The 21675-nt window shown below is 46.0% G+C and overlaps 1 protein-coding gene across 2 annotated transcripts in view; it reads left to right on the forward strand.

Annotated features, from left to right (window-relative positions):
- GRM7 (glutamate metabotropic receptor 7) overlaps positions 1–21675 on the forward strand; it is a 361134-nt gene that overhangs the window by 222496 nt on the left and 116963 nt on the right. For both annotated transcript variants that reach the window (XM_073564465.1, XM_073564466.1), the window contains exon 2: positions 19911–20127. In XM_073564465.1, the coding sequence (XP_073420566.1) occupies positions 19911–20127 (217 nt within the window). The remainder of the gene's footprint in view (positions 1–19910; positions 20128–21675) is intronic.

Raw genomic sequence — 21675 nt, forward strand, 5'->3', positions numbered from 1 at the left:
GAGTGAGAGTATGGATTCTTTACTGTATTACTGTATGAGCAGTGACACTATGGATTCTTCACTGTATGAGGAGTGAGAGTATGGATTCTTTATTGTATGAGGAGTGAGAGTATGGATTCTTTACTGTATGAGCAGTGACACTATGGATTCTTTACTGTATGAGCAGTGAGAGTATGGATTCTTTATTGTATGAGGAGTGAGAGTATGGATTCTTTACTGTATGAGGAGTGAGCGTATGGATTCTTCACTGTATGAGGAGTGAGAGTATGGATTCTTTACTATATGAGCAGTGAGAGTATGGATTCTTCACTGTATGAGGAGTGAGAGTATGGATTCTTTATTGTATGAGCAGTGAGAGTATGGATTCTTTACTGTATGAGGAGTGAGAGTATGGATTCTTTACTGTATGAGGAGTGAGAGTATGGATTCTTTATTGTATGAGCAGTGAGAGTATGGATTCTTTATTGTATGAGCAGTGAGAGTATGGATTCTTTACTGTATGAGGAGTGAGAGTATGGATTCTTTACTGTATGAGGAGTGAGAGTATGGATTCTTTATTGTATGAGGAGTGAGAGTATGGATTCTTCACTGTATGAGGAGTGAGAGTATGGATTCTTTATTGTATGAGCAGTGAGAGTATGGATTCTTTACTGTATGAGGAGTGAGAGTATGGATTCTTCACTGTATGAGGAGTGAGAGTATGGATTCTTTATTGTATGAGCAGTGAGAGTATGGATTCTTTACTGTATGAGGAGTGAGAGTATGGATTCTTCACTGTATGAGGAGTGAGAGTATGGATTCTTTATTGTATGAGCAGTGAGAGTATGGATTCTTTACTGTATGAGGAGGGAGAGTATGGATTCTTTACTGTATGAGGAGTGAGTATGGATTCTTTACTGTATGAGGAGGGAGAGTATCGATTCTTTACTGTATGAGCAGTGAGAGTATGGATTCTTCACTGTATGAGGAGTGAGAGTATGGATTCTTTACTGTATGAGGAGTGAGTATGGATTCTTTACTGTATGAGGAGGGAGAGTATCGATTCTTTACTGTATGAGCAGTGAGAGTATGGATTCTTCACTGTATGAGGAGTGAGAGTATGGATTCTTTACTGTACGAGGAGTGAGAGTATGGATTCTTTACTGTATGAGCAGTGACACTATGGATTCTTTACTGTACGAGCTGTGAGAGTTTCTGATAATATAATATAGGTTATGGGCACTAGATTCTGTGATGGGACGTTGATCCAAGGAAATAGTCTGATTGCCATATTGACAGTTAGGCCACGGTCACACGTTGAGTATTCGGTCAGTATTTTACATCAGTATTTGTAGCCAAAATCAGGAGAGGAATAATAGAGACTCATCACCACTTCTGTATTTATCACCCTCCAGGTTTTAGCTTACAAATACTGCTGTAAAATAATGATGGAATACTCCATGTGTGACCGTGAGCTTAGGAAGTAATTGGGTTATGGGTTAAACTTGATGGATGTATTCTACCTTCATCATTAGAAACTATGAATCTAAGTATTTGACAATGATAATATAAATGTAATAATAACAATGTATCCGTAATATCACGTCAATCATTTCTCTTTATGTATTTCATTTTTTCTGGTGGATGCGGCTCTCAGGCTCCATATCTTTGTCTGCCTGTGTGTGGGTCCAGGGGTCCGCACCGCCATATTGTGGGAGTATTACTCAGACCCTTGTGCGTCTCATGAGACGGGGATTAGTATCACAAATCTCAGACCAGCATCACAATCCACAGAATCCTCCTCAGACTACGAGATCCTCTGATTTCATTCATCAGAAGAACACAACAAGCCTGTTCAAGACGGATTCCCACAGGGACACAATGAGCCGAACAGATGTGCGTCCTATAGATCTGGGGCACTCGGGGCCGGGCACAGCTGTGTGTGGGGGGGCTCCGGAGCCACTTTCATGTTTGCATACACCTGGCTCTTTGTTTCAGGAAAGTCAATATCCGCCACGTCTGTGTGGATTTCATGCTCGATGCTCTCGGCTACGACGATGGGATCCAATATTACGTCCCATGGAGAATGAGCGCTGGGGAACTGCGCATCGCAACAACCAGTGATACATTGTGCACCATCGTTATTAAAGGGCCCCCTCCACCCTGGCCAAACCCAATGTTTGATCATAAGCAATGGTGAAGTCCTGCTGCGCTGGGAAATGCAATCCTCACTGAATCTACAGTGGAACGTGAATATTAATTGGGCCACAAGGACCCCTTTAAATTAAAGTCTCTGTAATTTGACCCAAAAAACAAAACTTGGCCCATTAACCCCCTTCCCTCCACCATGCCAATGCATGACCCCACTGCTGAGAGCGCTCATGAACTGGCATTGTTGTCAGCTTTGCAAATACTTAATGTTTGGGTGCACTCCCAGCACATTGTCTACTTTAATTAAAGGGGTTTTTCCTGGTATTCTAAAAAGATGGCTGCTTTATTACAAAAGCAGCACCGCTACTGTCTATGAGTGAATGGGCTGAACTGCAATACCGCACGCAACCTGTGAACAGATGTGGCGCTGTTTTGTGCTATATACATCCTGGAGCCCCTCATGGTGATAGGACTTGGATTGGCCTTGTAGGACCCTGATCATTGCAGGTCACAGATGCTGCAGCCGGGGTGTAGCTGACACATCCCCCCTTTTCAGGCTGTGCCCCATCACCATGATCAGGCAATCATCTCTGATCCCCTCGCTTCTCTCTCTCCATTCTGTGCAGTCTAATTATTGCCAATTATCCGGCTCCTGTTCATTTCAAAATAGAACAATGCAACAAACAGAAAATGAGAACGTGCGAAATCTAATATTGGTGCGAGACTGCTAATGAGACCAGAGATGGGGGGGGGGGGATGAGGGGTCCCTGCAGCACAGAGTATTTCAGGAGACTTCTCTATATCTTGAAGGAGCGCCCAGACTGAGATTTTCACAGTACAAGCAGCACAGAGTATTTTAGGAAAGAAGCGTGATGACACAATTTCGTGGGAGATCAAGGGTTGAGATTTTCAGACCGGAAGGTTGGAGGGTCCACATCAGCACAGAGAGTTTTAGGAAAAGAATGTATCAATTTGTGATATTAGATTGTGCAAACCTGACAAGGCTTTCAGAAGAGTCTTCCGGACCGCCGGGGGTTTTTTTTGTCCTGAAGTGTCATTTCGGACAGACGAGGGCCCTGTGCTGGAACCATACATGGGACCCTTGTAGTCCAATAACTCATAATGCACAATCCCACCTGCTTTGGAGCTGGAGGTGGCCCCGGACCCCTTGGACCCCCAATGTGGCAGCACAGGTTGCACCAATGATATGTCCGCCCCTGCTGGAAGCAAAATATCAGTTCTGCGCAAGCATCCAAAGAAAGGGTTAATCAGGAATGAGATGAGAAATATGGCAGAGTTTTGAAGTGCATCCTGGCATTAGCATAAATTAGCAGCAGCTAAGTACGCCGGTGTCAGAGGCCGGATAAATCTCCGACATCCAGCCAGAATGATAACACTTTCTGTAAATGTGAAGCCGGAGCTGGAGGAAATCTCACAAATCCAAGAATGACACTGGGCAGAAATAGCAGCAGACGGAAAACGACCGACTCCAAAGAAATATTCTCCAGCGTCGCTGAAAGCAGCCGCCTGACATTGTGCTGTATGTGCAGAAGCGAGAAATCAGAGCGCACTGCTACTATCACTATAATGGGCCATGTCACAAGGGCAGCAGCTGGGTGGCCCCGGGAGAAGGGCTGCGGGCCCCGGGGTGACAACCGGCCTCTATACTGTCTATGCAAAGGAAAAACCCTCGATGACATGCTGAAGAGCGCTCATCATAAGGTGCACAGAAGTGGAAATACAACCATGAAATAATATCTATTATGTCCATTATTCTGCACTGATACATTTCATTATCATTCGCTAATATGTGACAGAAGGTTAGAAAATCACCTGCACAGACATTATAAGAAGGGGGCGCACAGGAGCATGATGTACATGTACAGAACTAAGAAAGCTCCCCCTAGTGGTGACTGCAGACTGGATTTTATCATGTATCTCTGTATACAGGGAGCTCCCCCTAGTGGTGGCTACACACAGGATCTTATCATGTATCTCGGTATACAGGGAGCTCCCCTAGTGGTGACTGCAGAGAGGATTTTATCATGTATCTCTGTATACAGGGAGCTCCCCCTAGTGGTGGCTGGAGGCAGGATCTAATCATGTATCTCTGTATACAGGGAGCTCCCCCTAGTGGTGGCTGCAGACAGGATCTTATCATGTATGTCTGTATACAGGGAGCTCCCTCTAGTGGTGGCTACACACAGGATCTTATCATGTATCTCGGTATACAGGGAGCTCCCCCTAGTGGTGGCTGGAGGCAGGATCTAATCATGTATCTCTGTATACAGGGAGCTCCCCTTAGTGGTGACTGCAGACAGGATCTTATCCTGTATCTCTGTATACAGGGAGCTCCCCCTACTGGTGGCTGGAGGCAGGATCTTATCATGTATCTCTGAATACAGGGAGCTCCCCTAGTGGTGGCTGCAGACAGGATCTTATCACGTATCTCTGTATACAGGGAGCTCCCCTAGTGGTGGCGGCAGACAGGATCTTATCCTGTATCTCTGTATACAGGGAGCTCCCCCTACTGGTGGCTGGAGGCAGGATCTTATCATGTATCTCTGTATACAGGGAGCTCCCCCTAGTGGTGGCTGCAGACAGGATCTTATCACGTGTCTCTGTATACAGGGAGCTGCCCCTAGTGGTGGCTGAAGGCAGGATCTTATCAGGTATCTCTGTATACAGGGAGCTCCCCCTAGTGGTGACTGCAGACAGGATCTTATCATGTATCTCTGTATATAGGAAGCTCCCACTAGTGGTGGCTGCAGACAGGATCTTATCATGTATCTCTGTATACAGGGAGCTCCCCCTAGTGGTGGCTGCAGACAGGATCTTATCATGTATCTCTGGATACAGGAAGCTCCCCCTAGTGGTGGCTGCAGACAGGATCTTATCATGTATCTCTGTACACAGGGAGCTCCCCCTACTGGTGGCTGGAGGCAGGATCTTATCATGTATCTCTGTATACAGGGAGCTCCCCTAGTGGTGGCGGCAGACAGGATCTTATCCTGTATCTCTGTATACAGGGAGCTCCCCCTAGTGGTGACTGCAGACAGGATCTTATCCTGTATCTCTGTATACAGGGCGCTCCCCCTACTGGTAGCTGGAGGCAGGATCTTATCATGTATCTCTGTATACAGGGAGCTCCCCCTAGTGGTGGCTGCAGACAGGATCTTATCATGTATCTCTGTATACAGGGAGCTCCCCTAGTGGTGGCCGCAGACAGGATTTTATCATGTATCTCTGTATACAGGGAGCTCCCCCTAGTGGTGGCTGAAGGCAGGATCTTATCATGTATCTCTGTATACAGGGAGCTCCCCCTAGTGGTGGCTGCAGACAGGATCTTATCATGTATCTCTGGATACAGGGAGCTCCCCCTAGTGGTGGCTGCAGACAGGATCTTATCATGTATCTCTGTATACAGGGAGCTCCTCCTAGTGGTGGCTGCAGACAGGATCTTATCATGTATCTCTGTATACAGGGAGCTCCTCCTAGTGGTGGCTGCAGACAGGATCTTATCATGTATCTCTGTATACAGGGAGCTCCACCTAGTGGTGGCTACAGACAGGATCTTATCATGTATCTCTGTATACAGGGAGCTCCCCCTAGTGGTGGCTGCAGACAGGATCTTATGTATTGTATTTATTTATTTTACTTGCTTATATAGCACCATTAATTCCACAGCGCTTTGAAGACATTATTGGCACTGTCCCCGATGGGGTTCACAATCTAAATTCCCTATCAGTATGTCTTTAGAGTATGGGAGGAAACCCACGCAAACACGGGGAGAACATACAAACTGCTTGCAGATGTTGTCCTTGGTGGGATTTGAACCCAGGACCCCAGCGCTGCAAGGATGCACATACATACACACGCATATATACACATATACTGTACATACACACAGACATGCTAATCTGTGATATCAGGTGTTCAGATGAGCCCTAGAGGAGGTTGGCCACATAGTGCAGAGATCAGCTGGAGAGGGCTGCAGAACCCATTGTGGGGATGGAGACACAGCAGAGAGGACTGATATCAGCCTCCTGCTGCTGCTGCTGCTGTGCTGTCCTGTGCAGTGAGCCTCCTCCCCCGACCTCTTCTCTGTGAGGAGATGCTGCAGCCTGCTTGGAATAGAACTGTCATGGTCACGCGTGTGTCTGGACACACCGCAAGGCGAACCCATAACACACGTGACCCTGGATACACCGCCTCCAGTGGGGCGAATTTAAATAATAAAACGTGCAGCTGGATACGCTGCCTCCAACTGGCGAATTTAGGTAATACACGTTATGTACAATAGTATGGAAATCCCGCCTCCAGTAAGGCGAATTTAAATAATAAGGGGGAACCTGGGTAACATTAACAATGGTGGGCCCTGCGATAGGGAATAGGGAATAGGGACGTGGAGACCTCCTGCACTCCCCTGAGCCAGTGTCCCTGCACTCCTAACGTTCCCTATGCCGATTCCGCACCGAGCGACGCACGCGTATCTCAAACCCTGACTCACCCTGACCTAAACCCTCACTAGGGAATTGGACGGTGCGGAGACTAATCCCACCACTGCACTAAACACACATGAGGAAAGATGACAAAGCAGGGGAAACACCACTTAGCTTTGCCCTGTTGCATACGCTCCTAGCAACAGAGCCCACCACCTGCGTGCATCTTCTCCACCCAGATCCATCACCAATATCGGATCCATGAAAATAGTGCAGCCTTGGAGCAGAGTCCACCACCAATTGCAGAAGTCCAGCAACGAGTCCCAAAGATGAGTTCAGCTCCTGCCCAAAAAGTCAAGCATGCTTGAGTCCAGCTCTCAGCAATTAAGTCCCGCATGCTGAGTGCAACTCTCTTCATAGTCGCCACTCCACCAAGCCATGCAAGCACTTCCTGCCGACACCATAAACTGTGACTCCACCACGCCAGCCCTTCTTGCAGACCACATAGCTGCCACTCGTCCCCTCTGGCTGGGCTGCGCAGGACTCATGTTCAGCTCCTTCCTCACCCAGGCTTCCTTGTGAATGACTAACACACAATATCACCAACAGTGATTGAACACACCTGACTCTCATTTATAGAGCCTAACACCTGATTTATAATTACGTGCACTAAACCAAGGAAACTACAGTGCACTGCCGCTCACCACCACCTGGGCAACTTAGAATGAACGACACCACGTGTAATAATTCTAATGGCCACCATGGGCAATCACACCACTTTGGCACCTAGCCAAAGGAAAAAAATCTCATTTTGTACATTTAACCTGACAGATCCACACTGGATCATGACAAGAACAGTGGAGGGAGCAGAAGACCCTCTGTAAGTCCTGCTCTTTCTCCACTGCTGTGCGGCCTGGGCCCCTGTAAGCAGCGTCGGACTGGAACACCTTGGGCCCACCAGAGAAAATCATTCTTGGGGCCCACTATGTAGCTGCATAGAGTTAAATACCAGACCACCAATTGTGCGGTAAAACACGCTAATATCTATAACAATCTATTATATCTATAATATAAGGTTGTACATGTCTTAATTATGTAGCAGGAGTTGGGGTAGCCCCCTCATAGAATATAAAGCAGCCCCCTCATAGAATATAATGTAGACCCCTCATAGAATATAATGCAGCCATCTCATAGAATATAATGCAGCCATCTCATAGAATATAATGCAGCCATCTCATAGAATATAATACTGCCCCCCTCATAGGGTATAATGCACCCCCTCATAGGGTATAATGCACCCCCTCATAGGGTATAATGCACCCCCTCATAGGGTATAATACTGCCCCCTCATAGGGTATAATACTGCCCCCTCATAGGGTATAATACTGCCCCCCTCATAGGGTATAATGCACCCCCTCATAGGGTATAATGCACCCCCTCATAGGGTATAATACTGCCCCCCTCATAGGGTATAATACTGCCCCCCTCATAGGGAATAATGCACCCCCTCATAGGGTATAATACTGCCCCCCTCATAGCGTATAATACTGCCCCCCTCATAGGGTATAATGCACCCCCTCATAGGGTATAATACTGCCCCCCTCATAGGGTATAATACTGCCCCCCTCATAGGGTATAATGCACCCCCTCATAGGGTATAATACTGCCCCCCTCATAGGGAATAATGCTATATAGATATATAGATATAGAGTTAGATAGATATAGATAGAAAGATAGATGTAGAAATAGATATAGAGATAGATAGTAGATAATGGATAGAAAGTAGATAATGGATAGATATAGATAGAAAGATTCATAGAGATAGATAGAGATAGATAGAGATATAGATAGATAGAGATAGATAGAGATAGATAGAGATAGATAGAGATAGATATAAAGATAGATATAGAAAGAAATATAGATAGATAGATAGATCGATAGGTAGATAGATATAGAGATAGATAGAAAATAGATAATGGATAGATAGATATATAGATAGATAGCTATAGATAGAAAGATATAGAGATAGATAGATATATAGATAGAGATAGATAATAGATAGAGATAGATAATAGATAGAGATATACAGATATAATAATAATATAGACATATATAGATAGATATAGAGATAAATATATATAGATGGCTATAAATAAAAATAGATATAGAGATATATATAGAGATAGATATAGAGATAGATAGATAGATATAGAGATAGATATAGAGACAGATAGATATAGAGAGATAGATATAGAGATAATAGCTAGATATAGAGATATGTATAGAGATAGACAGATATAGAGTTAGAAAGATAGATAGATATAGAGAGATATAGAGATAGATAGAGATAGCTAGATAGATGGATAGATAGATATAGATGATAGATATAATAGATATAGAGATAGATATAGAGATAGATGGATAGATCAATAGATAGATAGATAAAGAGAGATAGAGATAGATAGATAATGAGATATAGAGATAGATATAGAGATATAGTGTTAGATAGAAAGATAGATATAGAGATAGATAGATATGGATATAGAGATAACAGATAGATATAGAGATAGATAGATGGATAGATATAGAGATAGATAGATAGATATAGAGATAATAAATAGATAGCTATAGAGAGAGATATAGAGATAGATATAGAGAGAAACAGATATAGATATAGAGATAGATATAGAGATACAGTAGGTAGATAGATATAGAGATAATATATATAGAGATAGATAGATAGAGAGCGGTAGATAGAGAGAGATAGATATAGAGAGAGATAGATACAGAGATCGATAAATAGATAGAGAGATAGATATAGATAATAGATAGAGATAGATAGATAAAGATAGATAATAAATATAGAGATAACAGATAGATAGAAAGATATAGAGATAGGTAGATATAGATAATAGAGATAGCTAGATAGATAGACATAATAGATAGATATAGATATAGATAGATATAGAGATAGATAGAAAGATAGATATAGAGATAGAAAGATAGATATAGAGATAGAAAGATAGATATAGAGATAGAGCGATAGATAGATAGAGATAGAGAAAGATAGATAGATATAGAGATAGATATAGAGATAGAAAGATAGATAGAAAAACAGAGAGATAGATATAGAGATAGAGATAAATAAATAGATAGATATAGAGAGAGATATAGAGAGAAATAGATATAGATATAGAGATAATAGATATATATAGAGATAGATAGATATAGATATAGAGAGATAGATACAGAGAAAAGATATAGAGATAAATAGATAGAGAAAGATAGATATATAGATATAGAGATAGAAAGATAGATATAGAGATAGAGCGATAGATAGATATACAGAGAGAGATATAGAGAGAAATAGATATAGATATAGAGATAGATACAGAGAAAAGATATAGAGATAAATAGAGAAAGATAGATAGATATATAGATATAGAGATATAAAGATAGATATAGAGATAGAGCGATAGATATACAGAGAGATAGATATAGAGATAGAGATATATAGATAGATAGCTATAGAGAGAGATATAGAGATAGATATATAGATATATAGATATAGATATAAAGATAGATATAGAGATAGAGCGATAGATAGCGAGAGATATAGATATAGAGATAGATAACGGATAGATAAATAGATAGATAGGTATAGAGATAGATATAGATATTAGATAGAGATATATATATATAGATAAAGATAGATAGATATAGATGGTAGCTAGATAGATAATAAATATAGAGATAATAGATATAGAGATAGACAGATATAATAGATAGATAGAGATAGATAGACATAATAGATAGATATAGAGATATATATATAGAAAGATATAGAGATAGATATAGAGATAGATGTAGAGATAGAAAGATAGATATAAAGATAGAGCGATAGATAGAGATAGATATAGAAATAGATAGATATAGATAATAGATAGAGATAGATATAGAGATAGATAGATATAGATAATAGATAGAGATAGAAAGATAGATAGATATAAGAGAGATAGAGAGATAGATAGATAGATACAGATAGAGAGAGCAGAGAGATATATAAAAAAAAAACAAAACACAATACTCACCTCTCCTCCTCGCTCCCACGCTGATCCCGGCTTCAGTGTCAGGAGCTGCCCCCTCTGCCAGACACACAGCGGGTGTGTGATGTAGTGACGTCATTGCGCACTGGCTGTGAGCCAGGAGCAGAGAGGACTGAGGGCGGCGCCGGCCCTGATGCAGAGCAGCTTACTGGGCTGGGGGCGGGGCCTCTGGGGGTGGAGACCTGAAATGATATGCTTCGCAGTGAATATTCATTTCTCTTTAGCAGCGGGGACAGGGGCTCCTGCCTCCTGACACCCGCTGCTGCTCCGCTGGCAGGGGCCCCCATAGCAGCTGCATGGTGTGCGACACACCACTGGCTGGGGGCCCCTGGAACAGCGGGGGCCCTAGGCAACTGCTGGCCCTGTATGCCTGCAGGTGCCAGGGCCCACCAGATGCCAGGGCCCACCGGAGAATCCACCGGTTCTCCGGTGGGCCAGTCCGACGCTGCCTGTAAGTCCTGCTCTTCCCCCACTGTTGTCCCCTGTGTGTTGTGTGGCCCGGACCGCTGTAAGTCCTCCTCTTCCCCCCTGCTGTCCCTCTGTGCTCTGCGGCCAGGTCCCTGACTACAGGGGAGCACTCCCCATTGGAAGGTGCCATGTGGAAGGACAGAGACGGCAGCCAGTGAGCGCTCTTATCAGTCTGGTAAGGAAAGCGTTCATTGGCCAGTGTCTCTCCCTGCATGACACTCTCCTTTTTGAACTCCTGCACTCTGCGCGCCTCTCTCTCCCCAGCTCTCTTTATCCACTTGATTACAGGAGAGATTGAGAGGGGCCCGATGCTGCATGACACCGGGCCCCTCTCACTCCCGCCTTGTAATCTTGACTCAGTGACCCCATAGCGGCTGCATACTGCGCCGGCGGAAAACTGATAGGCTCAGAGGGTTTGGAGGAGTCTAGTCTGAGCCTTTGTGTATCCTCCGTCATGGTTTCCCAGTGTATGCTCCCTGCTAGGGTGGTACTTGGGGGGCAATTGCTCTCTATTACAGTGTTTGTTGATAGTGGCTCAGCTGCCAATCTCATTGATGAGAGGTTCGCGCATACAGCGGGATTTCCGGTGGAGAAATTGCCGAACCCCATCCGGGTGGTTACCATGAATGCTTCCCCGTTGTCTCAAGGGGAGATCACAGAGTGTGTGTTGGATATACAACTCCACATTGGAGTATTACACTCAGAGCGGGTAACTTGTAAGGTGCTTAGTAACTTACCGGCTCAGATGGTTCTGGGCTTTCCATGGTTGTCAATGCATAATCCTGTTATTGATTGGAAGACCCAGGACATAATTCAGTGGAGCAGGGAGTGTCAGGAGAGGTGCCTGGCTACATGTATTTCCGCTTTGACTCCCAGTATCCCGGAGCCGTTGCTGGACTATGCGGATGTATTTTCTGAAAAAGGTTGTTCAGAACTACCACCGCATCACCCCTATGACTGTGCTATTAGGTTGAAACCAAGGGCCAAGTTACCTAAAGCTAGAATGTTTAATATCTCAGGTCCCGAGAGGCTAGCTCTCAAGGAATACATTGCGGATAGTCTGAGCAAGGGGCATATTAGACCTTCCTCTTCTCCTCTGGCTGCTGGCTTCTTCTTTGTTAAAAAGAAGGATGGCGGTTTACGCCCGTGTCTGGATTTCAGAGAACTCAACCAGATTACGGTCCGTGATCCTTACCCTATGCCACTTATACCCGATTTGTTCAACCAAGTGGTTGGTGCCAGGTGGTTCTCCAAACTGGACCTCAGGGGGGCGTACAATCTTATAAGAGTCCGTCAGGGGGATGAGTGGAAGACGGCATTCAATACCCCTGAGGGTCACTTTGAGAGTTTGGTAATGCCGTTTGGGTTGACTATGGCACCGGCAGTCTTTCAACATTTCATAAATGATGTCTTCTCTCATTTGTTGGGGAGATTTGTTATACTTTATCTAGACGACATCCTCATTTTCTCTCGCGACCATGATACACATATAGAGCATGTTAGACAGGTCCTGCAGTTGCTCAGAGAGAACAGGCTCTATGTCAAGCTTGAAAAATGTGTGTTTGTCGTACAGGAGCTACCGTTCTTGGGTTATATAATCTCCGCCTCAGGGTTTAAGATGGACACCGCAAAGGTGCAGGCGGTACTACATTGGGATCGGCCTGATAATCTTAAGGCGCTTCAGCGATTTCTTGGCTTCTCCAATTACTATAGGAAATTTATTAAGAATTTCTCTGTGATTGCCAAACCACTTACTGACATGACTAAGAAGGGTACCGACTTTTCTGACTGGTCTGAGCCTGCGGTACAGGCGTTTGAATTCCTCAAGAATAGTTTTGCCTCAGCGCCCATTCTGGTGCAGCCCGATGTCTCCTTACCGTTTGTCGTGGAGGTGGATGCGTCGGAGGTTGGAGTGGGGGCTGTACTGTCTCAGGGCCCATCTTGGGCCAAGTTGCATCCGTGTGCCTACTTCTCCAAGAAGCTGTCGCCTGCGGAGCGTAATTATGATATTGGCAACAGGGAATTGTTGGCCATCAAATTGGCATTTGAGGAGTGGCGACACTTCTTGGAGGGGGCTGTTCATCAGATTACTGTGATAACCGACCATAAGAATTTGCTTTATTTAGAATCTGCTAAGCGCCTGTCCTCCAGACAGGCTCGCTGGGCATTATTCTTCACCCGGTTCAACTTCATTGTTACCTATCGACCTGGTTCGATGAATATTAAGGCAGACGCTTTATCCAGGTGTTTTCCTGGTGGAGAGTTATGTGAAGAGCCGGTGCCTATTCTCCAAAAGGGTGTGGTAGTATCTGCCATCACGACAGAGATTGAGGCAGAGATTGCGGAGGCTCAGGAGGTGGTACCGCCGGGGTTGCCTGCGAATAAATCTTTTGTGCCACTACATCTATGCTCAAGAGTGTTAGGCGAACATCACGACACGGTACTGGCAGGTCATCCAGGGGTTAAGAGCACTCTGGAACTGGTATCGCGTCGTTTTTGGTGGCCTAAAATCCGGCAGGATGTGGCCTCATATGTGTCTGCCTGTACCACGTGCGCACGGGCCAAGACTCCTCATTCCCGTCCCGCTGGTAGGTTGCAGCCTCTCGGGGTGCCCAGTAAGCCGTGGACTGAGATTTCCATGGATTTTATTACAGACTTGCCCGCCTCGGCGGGGAACTCGGTCATTTTGGTAATTGTTGATAGGTTCTCCAAAATGTCACATTTCGTTGCTTTACCATCTTTGCCCAATGCTAAGACTCTTGCTCAGATATTTATTCGCGAGGTGGTCAGACTTCATGGTGTCCCGTCTGACATTGTGTCTGATCGAGGTACGCAGTTTGTGGCAAAGTTTTGGAGAGCTTTTTGTTCTCGCCTTGGGATCAAATTATCTCATTCATCGGCTTTCCACCCTCAGTCGAATGGGCAGACTGAGCGGATGAACCAAAACCTGGAGCAATACTTGCGCTGCTATGTTTCCGACAATCAGGAAGAGTGGTCAGCGTTTCTTCCTCTGGCAGAATTCGCAATAAACAACCATTGCCAGGAATCGTCTGGGGAATCTCCTTTTTTTGTGTGTATGGTCAACATCCTCAATTTTGTACCTTGCGTCAGGGGTGCTCGGTTGCCGTCCCTGAGGAGGACCAGTTGGGAGCTCAATTGTCGTCTGTTTGGAGGAGAGTCAAGCAGCACTTGTTGAAGGTGGGTTCCAGGTACAAACGGGTGGCTGACTGCAGACGTGTGCCAGGTCCGGACCTGTGTGTGGGTGATTGGGTGTGGTTATCTACAAGGAACATCAAGCTCAAGATACCATCACTTAAGTTGGGTCCCAGGTTCATTGGCCCATTTAGGATCTCCGCAGTGATCAACCCCGTGGCATTTCGTTTGGAGTTGCCGGCTGTGTATAAGATTCATAATGTGTTTCGCAAAGCATTGCTAAAAAAGGTCGTGGGTTTGGTGGATGGTTCTCCCGGGCCACCACCTCCCGTCTTGGTGGATGGCGCGTTGGAATTTGAGGTGTCCAAAGTGGTGGACTCTAGGGTTGTGCGTCGCACTCTACAGTACCTGGTCCACTGGCGTGGCTATGGTCCTGAGGAGAGGACATGGGTGCCGGCCTCAGACATTCATGCTGATCGACTGGTTACTATGTTCCATCGTCGCCATCCGGACAAGCCAGGTCCTCGACATGGTGAGGTTCCGGAGGTCCCTCGTAGAAGGCGGGGTACTGTCATGTCGGACACTGTTCACACCAGGGTGTCCGGCAGACAGCGGTAATACCCTATCCCACTACAGTATGCTCAGGGACTTTGTTGGGTATTTTGTTCCAGTCGGGATAGGGTTAACCAGGTTGTCATGCTGGCTGAGGGCTTGGCCACGCCCTTGGTCTTTAAATAGTCCTTCCTGACTATGGGCGTCGCCGACTATAGCTTTTGCCTAGTGCTAGCAATACCGGTCAGCAGTGGTGGTGTTGGAGCATCTGGTGCAGTATATCTCTCAGTTGTTCTTTCTCCTATCTGTTATATATATTTTTGGTTGCCCTTGCACATTATTGTATTCCCTGGTGTATTAATGGTGTGGTGTTTCTTTTACCCCTGTACATACGCATTTGTGGGGTCTGGTGTCTGGTCCCCTCACTGGGTGGAGGGTGGTGGGTTCAGCTTAGGGCTGGACAGGAGACAGGGACAGGGTGGAGGCCCAGGCAGGCACACCTTCAGTGTAAACCCTGGGTTGAGGGACAGACAGGGTTTTCCCTAGTCTGAGGGACTCCGCAGGGGTCCCGGGGTTTTAGCCTAAAGTAACCTAGGCATTCCATGACAGTCATGTATTCTATGGCTGTTCAGTGGATCTCTGTATTAGGAAGCCTGGGGCTTTGCCCTCTGAAGGTTTATTAGCAGATTATGCAGAACAGTTGGGGTATATGCTCTGGAGCGCACCTTGGGTCATGTAAAATATAACTAGTAATTGCAGACTGGATACATTTGTGCTACTTGTGCTTCACTGAAGATTGCAGAAAACAATTGCAGATTCCCCGGAGGATTTCCCTGTGAGATGATACTTTCCTATTCACAGGCCATAAATGCCAAACACAAGGGAATGACTTGTGGAGTCTGCGCTCATTGTTATTCCACCTGTCAATACTGGAGGACGACGTTCTGCAGGATTCATTCACACAGGAGAGACTTTGTATAAGTACAAGATATCATGGAAGAGAAACCGTCCTCATCTCTTTGGTGAGGTCACTAACAAAATGTTACAATAAAAAAGCAGAGCTGCAGTATAAAGCATGCTGAATGAAAAGAGCAGACATCTTAGATAAGACAGGAGGTGTCATTCAGACTATCTCAGACTCCAATAGACAATGCAGCCAAGCTGGAGTCACTGATCATAGCTGTAAACTAATGAAAGAGAAGCAAAAACAGCTGACAGTGAAGAGCGGAAACATGGACATCTCCTGGAATGCCATCAAGTAGTAAGAAACTAATAATTTGTGTCAGGGTGTATCACTTTAAATGAAGCTACAGATATTATGAGCTGCCTGTACCGTCACTAGACTGACAGCGCGGATCAATCACTGGGCAGACAGCAGGATCGCAGACAGACACATTCATAAAGAGCGCAGGATTCTGATGTTTTAATGACATGTAACGACGGCCGGGACTTGTACGGTGCAGGAGGGTCGTAAAGAACTGATAGTGACACATTATAGACACCGAACACCAGTGTTTTTTCATTTCACTACAATATTGAGAGAGCTGAAATGTCAGTGACAACACCAGCAGAATAGTGAGTGCAGCTCTGGGGTATAATACAGGATGTAACTCAGGATCAGTAATGTAATTTATGTGCACAGTGACTGCACCAGCAGAATAGTGAGTGCAGCTCTGGAGTATAATACAGGAGGTAACTCAGGATCAGTAATGTAATGTATGTACATAGTGACTGCACCAGCAGAATAGTGAGTGCAGCTCTGGGGTATAATACAGGATGTAACTCAGGATCAGTAATGTAATGTATGTACACAGTGACTGCACCAGCAGAATAGTGAGTGCAGCTCTGGAGGATAATACAGGATGTAACTCAGGATCAGTAATGTAATGTATGTACATAGTGACTGCACCAGCAGAATAGTGAGTGCAGCTCTGGAGTATAATACAGGATGTAACTCTGGATCAGTAATGTTATGTATGTACACAGTGACTGCACCAGCAGAATAGTGAGTGCAGCTCTGGGGTATAATACAGGATGTAACTCAGGATCAGTAATGTATGTACACAGTGACTGCACCAGCAAATTAGTGAGTGCAGCTCTGGAGTATAATACAGGATGTAACTCAGGATCAGTAATGTAATGTATGTACACAGTGACTGCACCAGCAGAATAGTGAGTGCAGCTCTGGAGTAGAATACAGGATGTAACTCAGGATCAGTAATGTAATGTATGTACACAGTGACTGCACCAGCAGAATAGTGAGTGCAGCTCTGGAGTAGAATACAGGATGTAACTCTGGATCAGTAATGTTATGTATGTACACAGTGACTGCACCAGCAGAATAGTGAGTGCAGCTCTGGGGTATAATACAGGATGTAACTCAGGATCAGTAATTGTTATGAATGGGTCACCGAGGAGAAAAAAGCTAAACAAGCTAAGTCACAGAAAACCAGAGAGTTTGGTAACTATGCAGATTGCAGATCCCTGATCTTACCACACAACTAGCAGCAGACGTGGAGCGTGCCTACGATGATCCTAGACGCTTCGTCACGGCCGGAGGACTAAATAAGCCTAAAGCAAGAAAAGGGAAAACCAACTGCCCCAGAGCAGACCCAAAAGGAATAGATAGCCCCCACACATGTATTGACGGTGAAACAAGATGAAAGCACAAACACAGGCAGGAAAATAGGCTGAGCAAATGATGGGGCCCAAACTAACTAGACAGGAAAGGAAAGGGAAGACACTGTCTACAACCTGCAAAAACCCTACAAAAATAATGTCCAACACTTCTGATAGCAAAATTAACCCTGAAGTCACTAGACTTCTCCCACTATATCAGCACTCTGAAATATCCTGAGACAGAGCAAAAAGAGACCGAACTAGTAAGGGACAAAAAGCCAATTGGCAAAATACTGATAAATAAGAGTGGAAATTTCACACAGCCCCCAGCAGGGGCTGGCTGACCACACCAAAAAACTGAATAGACCAACAAAATCAAGTGTGAACATTAGCAGAAAACCTTAGCTTTAGATGACAGGAACAGAGCTGAAAACCAAGAGCTGACAAGCCAGAAGGAATCACCAGCAACTGAATAGGGCGTCGGCTGTCTTAAATCCAATCTGAGACTCCTGAGATCCAATCGTCATCCTCATTCTCAGGTGGCAGATCTCCACCGATCAAATCAGCCTCACTACCTCCTGTTACCACCAGAGGGAGTCTGGAAGGAGAACTCACAACTGGTGAACCAGAGAATGTATTCAAAACAGTAATGTAATGTATGTACACAGTGACTGCACCAGCAGAATAGTGAGTGCAGTGCTGGGGTATAATACAGGATGTAACTCAGGATCAGTAATGTAATGTATGTACACAGTGACTGCACCAGCAGAATAGTGAGTGCAGCTCTAGAGTATAATACAGGAGGTAACTCAGGATCAGTAATTTAATGTATGTACACAGTGACTGCACCAGCAGAATAGTGAGTGCAGCTCTGGGGTATAATACAGGATGTAGCTCAGGATCAGTAATGTAATGTATGTACACAGTGACTGCACCAGCAGAATAGTGAGTGCAGCTCTGGGGTATAATACAGGATGTAACTCAGGATCAGTAATGTAATGTGAGTACACAGTGACTGCACCAGCAGAATGGCGAGTGCAGCTCTGGAGTATAATACAGGATGTAACTCAGGATCAGTAATGTAATGTGAGTACACAGTGACTGCACCAGCAGAATGGCGAGTGCAGTTCTGGAGTATAATACATGATATAACTCAGGATCAGTAATGTAATGTATGTACACAGTGACTGCACCAGCAGAATAGTGAGTGCAGCTCTGGGGTATAATACAGGATGTAACTCAGGATCAGTAATGTAATGTATGTACACAGTGACTGCACCAGCAGAATAGTGAGTGCAGCTCTGGAGTATATATAATACAGGATGTAACTCAGGATCAGTAATGTAATGTATGTATACAGTGACTGCACCAGCAGAATAGTGAGTGCAGCTCTGGAGTATATATAATACAGGATGTAACTCAGGATCAGTAATGTAATGTATGTACACAGTGACTGCACCAGCAGAATAGTGAGTGCAGCTCTGGAGTATAATGCAGGATGTAGCTCTGGTATACAGTGTATACAGTAGCTGTGTCTTTAAGCCTGTGACTTAGACTGATGAGTGTAATATACGCGGCTGCCGCTGAGCCTCCTTTGTGCGCCGCGTTCTGTTTTGAGCATTGTTGATACATTTCACTTGGCATCTACACAAAATTACAAAATAAAATTCCAATTCTCCCTTATGGCGTCTCTCATGAATGGTAAATTATCATGAAATAGGGAAACATAAAACGCTTTGGAGATGTGGAGTAGATGGGAGCGCGGAGGCTAGAGATCGATCACGGGAGCTGGATGTCTGCAGTAAGAAGCCCAGTTCTCTCTTCCTGCGTCTCATCCCGATGGCTCCCCCTCATATCCTCTAAGGGGGGGATACAGCTTTTCACAGATCCTGAAAAATGAAAGGGATTGTCTGATGAGGAGAAGTTATCACACATTCTCAGATTAGGTGATAACGTCATGATCATTGGCGCATGACCCCGGATCGGCACTTATATCCCCTTTATAATGGACCTGCAGTGAGCATGCTCCACTGCCGCCCAGGTGATCCCTTAGCGACTTTTACCGACAGCCCCATTGATAACGCATGAAGGGTTGGTCGAACATGCGCACTGCCGGTCCATTCCAGCAGGGATAAAAGGGCTCCAATCGGGGCCGAAAATTCCTGATTCTGCCAATGGGCGGACCCACACAATCACTAAGTTATCCCCCGGACCCCTGATCTTCCCCTACGTCCCGGATCAGTGGCTTCGTCAATGCTTTCCAATATTTGGAATTCTGATAAATAATCCTGCTCAGCGCTTTCTTGGTCCTTCTCGGATGTCTGACTACTAGTGCGGCCACCGGTCCCCCTGGCGTTGTCCCCCCGCTTGTCACGAGGGCTGGTGGCGTTCTCGGACTCCTGTTCTTGATGTTGATTTATTCTCACTTTTCTCCCTGCAGATCCCACAGATCAGTTACGGCTCCACCGCCCCCGAGCTGAGCGATGACCGCCGCTACGACTTCTTCTCTCGGGTGGTTCCTCCAGATTCCTTCCAGGCTCAGGCAATGGTGGACATCGTCAAAGCAATGGGATGGAATTACGTGTCCACACTGGCGTCAGAAGGAAGTTATGGCGAGAAAGGGGTCGAGTCGTTCATGCAAATTTCCAGAGAGGCAGGTAAGACACAACCTATAAACTGAGTGGGGTTCCACCAGCGTTAGACACTTTCTCTTGTCATTTTAAACTCCCTGGTGGTCTAGAGAAATGAAATGGTTAATTCTGCATTCCCTGGTGGTCTAGAGTAGGTATAGGGTTAGCATCTGGTGGTCTAGGGGAGTGAAATGGTTAATTTCTTCCGTGGGGGTCTAGGGTAAGTATAGAATTAAATGTACATCTGCTACTGGTGTAAGACGGGGAGTGGTGATCTGTGCCAGTGAAGCAGGGTAATCACAGGCTCGTGCTGGTCTGTATGCTGTGGAGTGGTTAGTGGCTAGTTATAGATTCCCTGCTGGCCTAGGGTAGTTGATAAGGCTAATTGTATGTTTCGGCTGGACAAAGGCAGAGAAGGGGTAAAGAATACATTCCCTGGTGTTCTAGGGAGGATCAATCATAAATTCATTGATGGTATAAGGTCTAAGGCAGAAGTCTCAAACAGGCCCCTGAGGCAGCCATCTGCGGCCCGCGGTGCACCACATGTCTCACTCCCTGAGGCAGCTGGAAGGCGCGCATTCAGGAGCGCACGATGGCATTGGCTGTTCTGTGCGCACACGCTGCACAGGACCTGTGATGAGGTCACAGGAGGGGGAGGAGTCATCAGTCACATGATAAGGGGTCTCAGTGTGTGCAGGATGGAAGCTGTTGTGTGTGCTGGATGAAGGTAACTGTGTGGGATCAGGAGGGGTTTACAGGGTGTACGGAGCGGAGCCGTGTGTGTACGAGGTGTACAGAGCGGAGGCGCGTGTGTACAAGGTGTACGGAGCGGAGCCCTGTGTGTGCGAGGTGTACGGAGCGGAGCCGTGTGTGTACAAGGTGTACGGAGCGGAGCCGTGTGTGTACAAGGTGTACGGAGCGGAGCCGTGTGTGTACGAGGTGTACGGAGCGGAGCCGTGTGTGTACAAGGTGTACGGAGCGGAGCCGTGTGTGTATGAGGTGTACGGAGCGGAGCCGTGTGTGTCCGGAGCGGAGCTGTGCGTGTACGAGGTGTATGGAGCAGAGCCCTGTGTGTCCGGAGCGGAGCCGTGTGTGTACGAGGTGTACGGAGCGGAGCCGTGTGTGTACAAGGTGTACGGAGCGGAGCCGTGTGTGTACGAGGTGTACGGAGCGGAGCCGTGTGTGTACGAGGTGTACGGAGCGGAGCCGTGTGTGTACGAGGTGTACGGAGCGGAGCCGTGTGTGTACGAGGTGTACGGAGCGGAGCCGTGTGTGTACGAGGTGTACGGAGCGGAGCCGTGTGTGTACGAGGTGTACGGAGCGGAGCCGTGTGTGTACGAGGTGTACGGAGCGGAGCCGTGTGTGTACGAGGTGTACGGAGCGGAGCCGTGTGTGTACGAGGTGTACGGAGCGGAGCTGTGCGTGTACGAGGTGTATGGAGCGGAGCCCTGTGTGTCCGTTACGGAGCTGTGCGTGTACGAGGTGTACGGAGCTGTGCGTGTACGAGGTGTACGGAGCAGAGCCGTGCGTGTACGAGGTGTCCGGAGCGGAGCCCTGTGTGTCCGGAGCGGAACC

The sequence above is a fragment of the Dendrobates tinctorius genome, unplaced genomic scaffold (genome assembly GCF_039654945.1).
Source record: "Dendrobates tinctorius isolate UK_male_01 unplaced genomic scaffold, ASM3965494v1 ptg000455l, whole genome shotgun sequence".
Taxonomy (NCBI): Eukaryota; Metazoa; Chordata; class Amphibia; order Anura; family Dendrobatidae; genus Dendrobates; species Dendrobates tinctorius.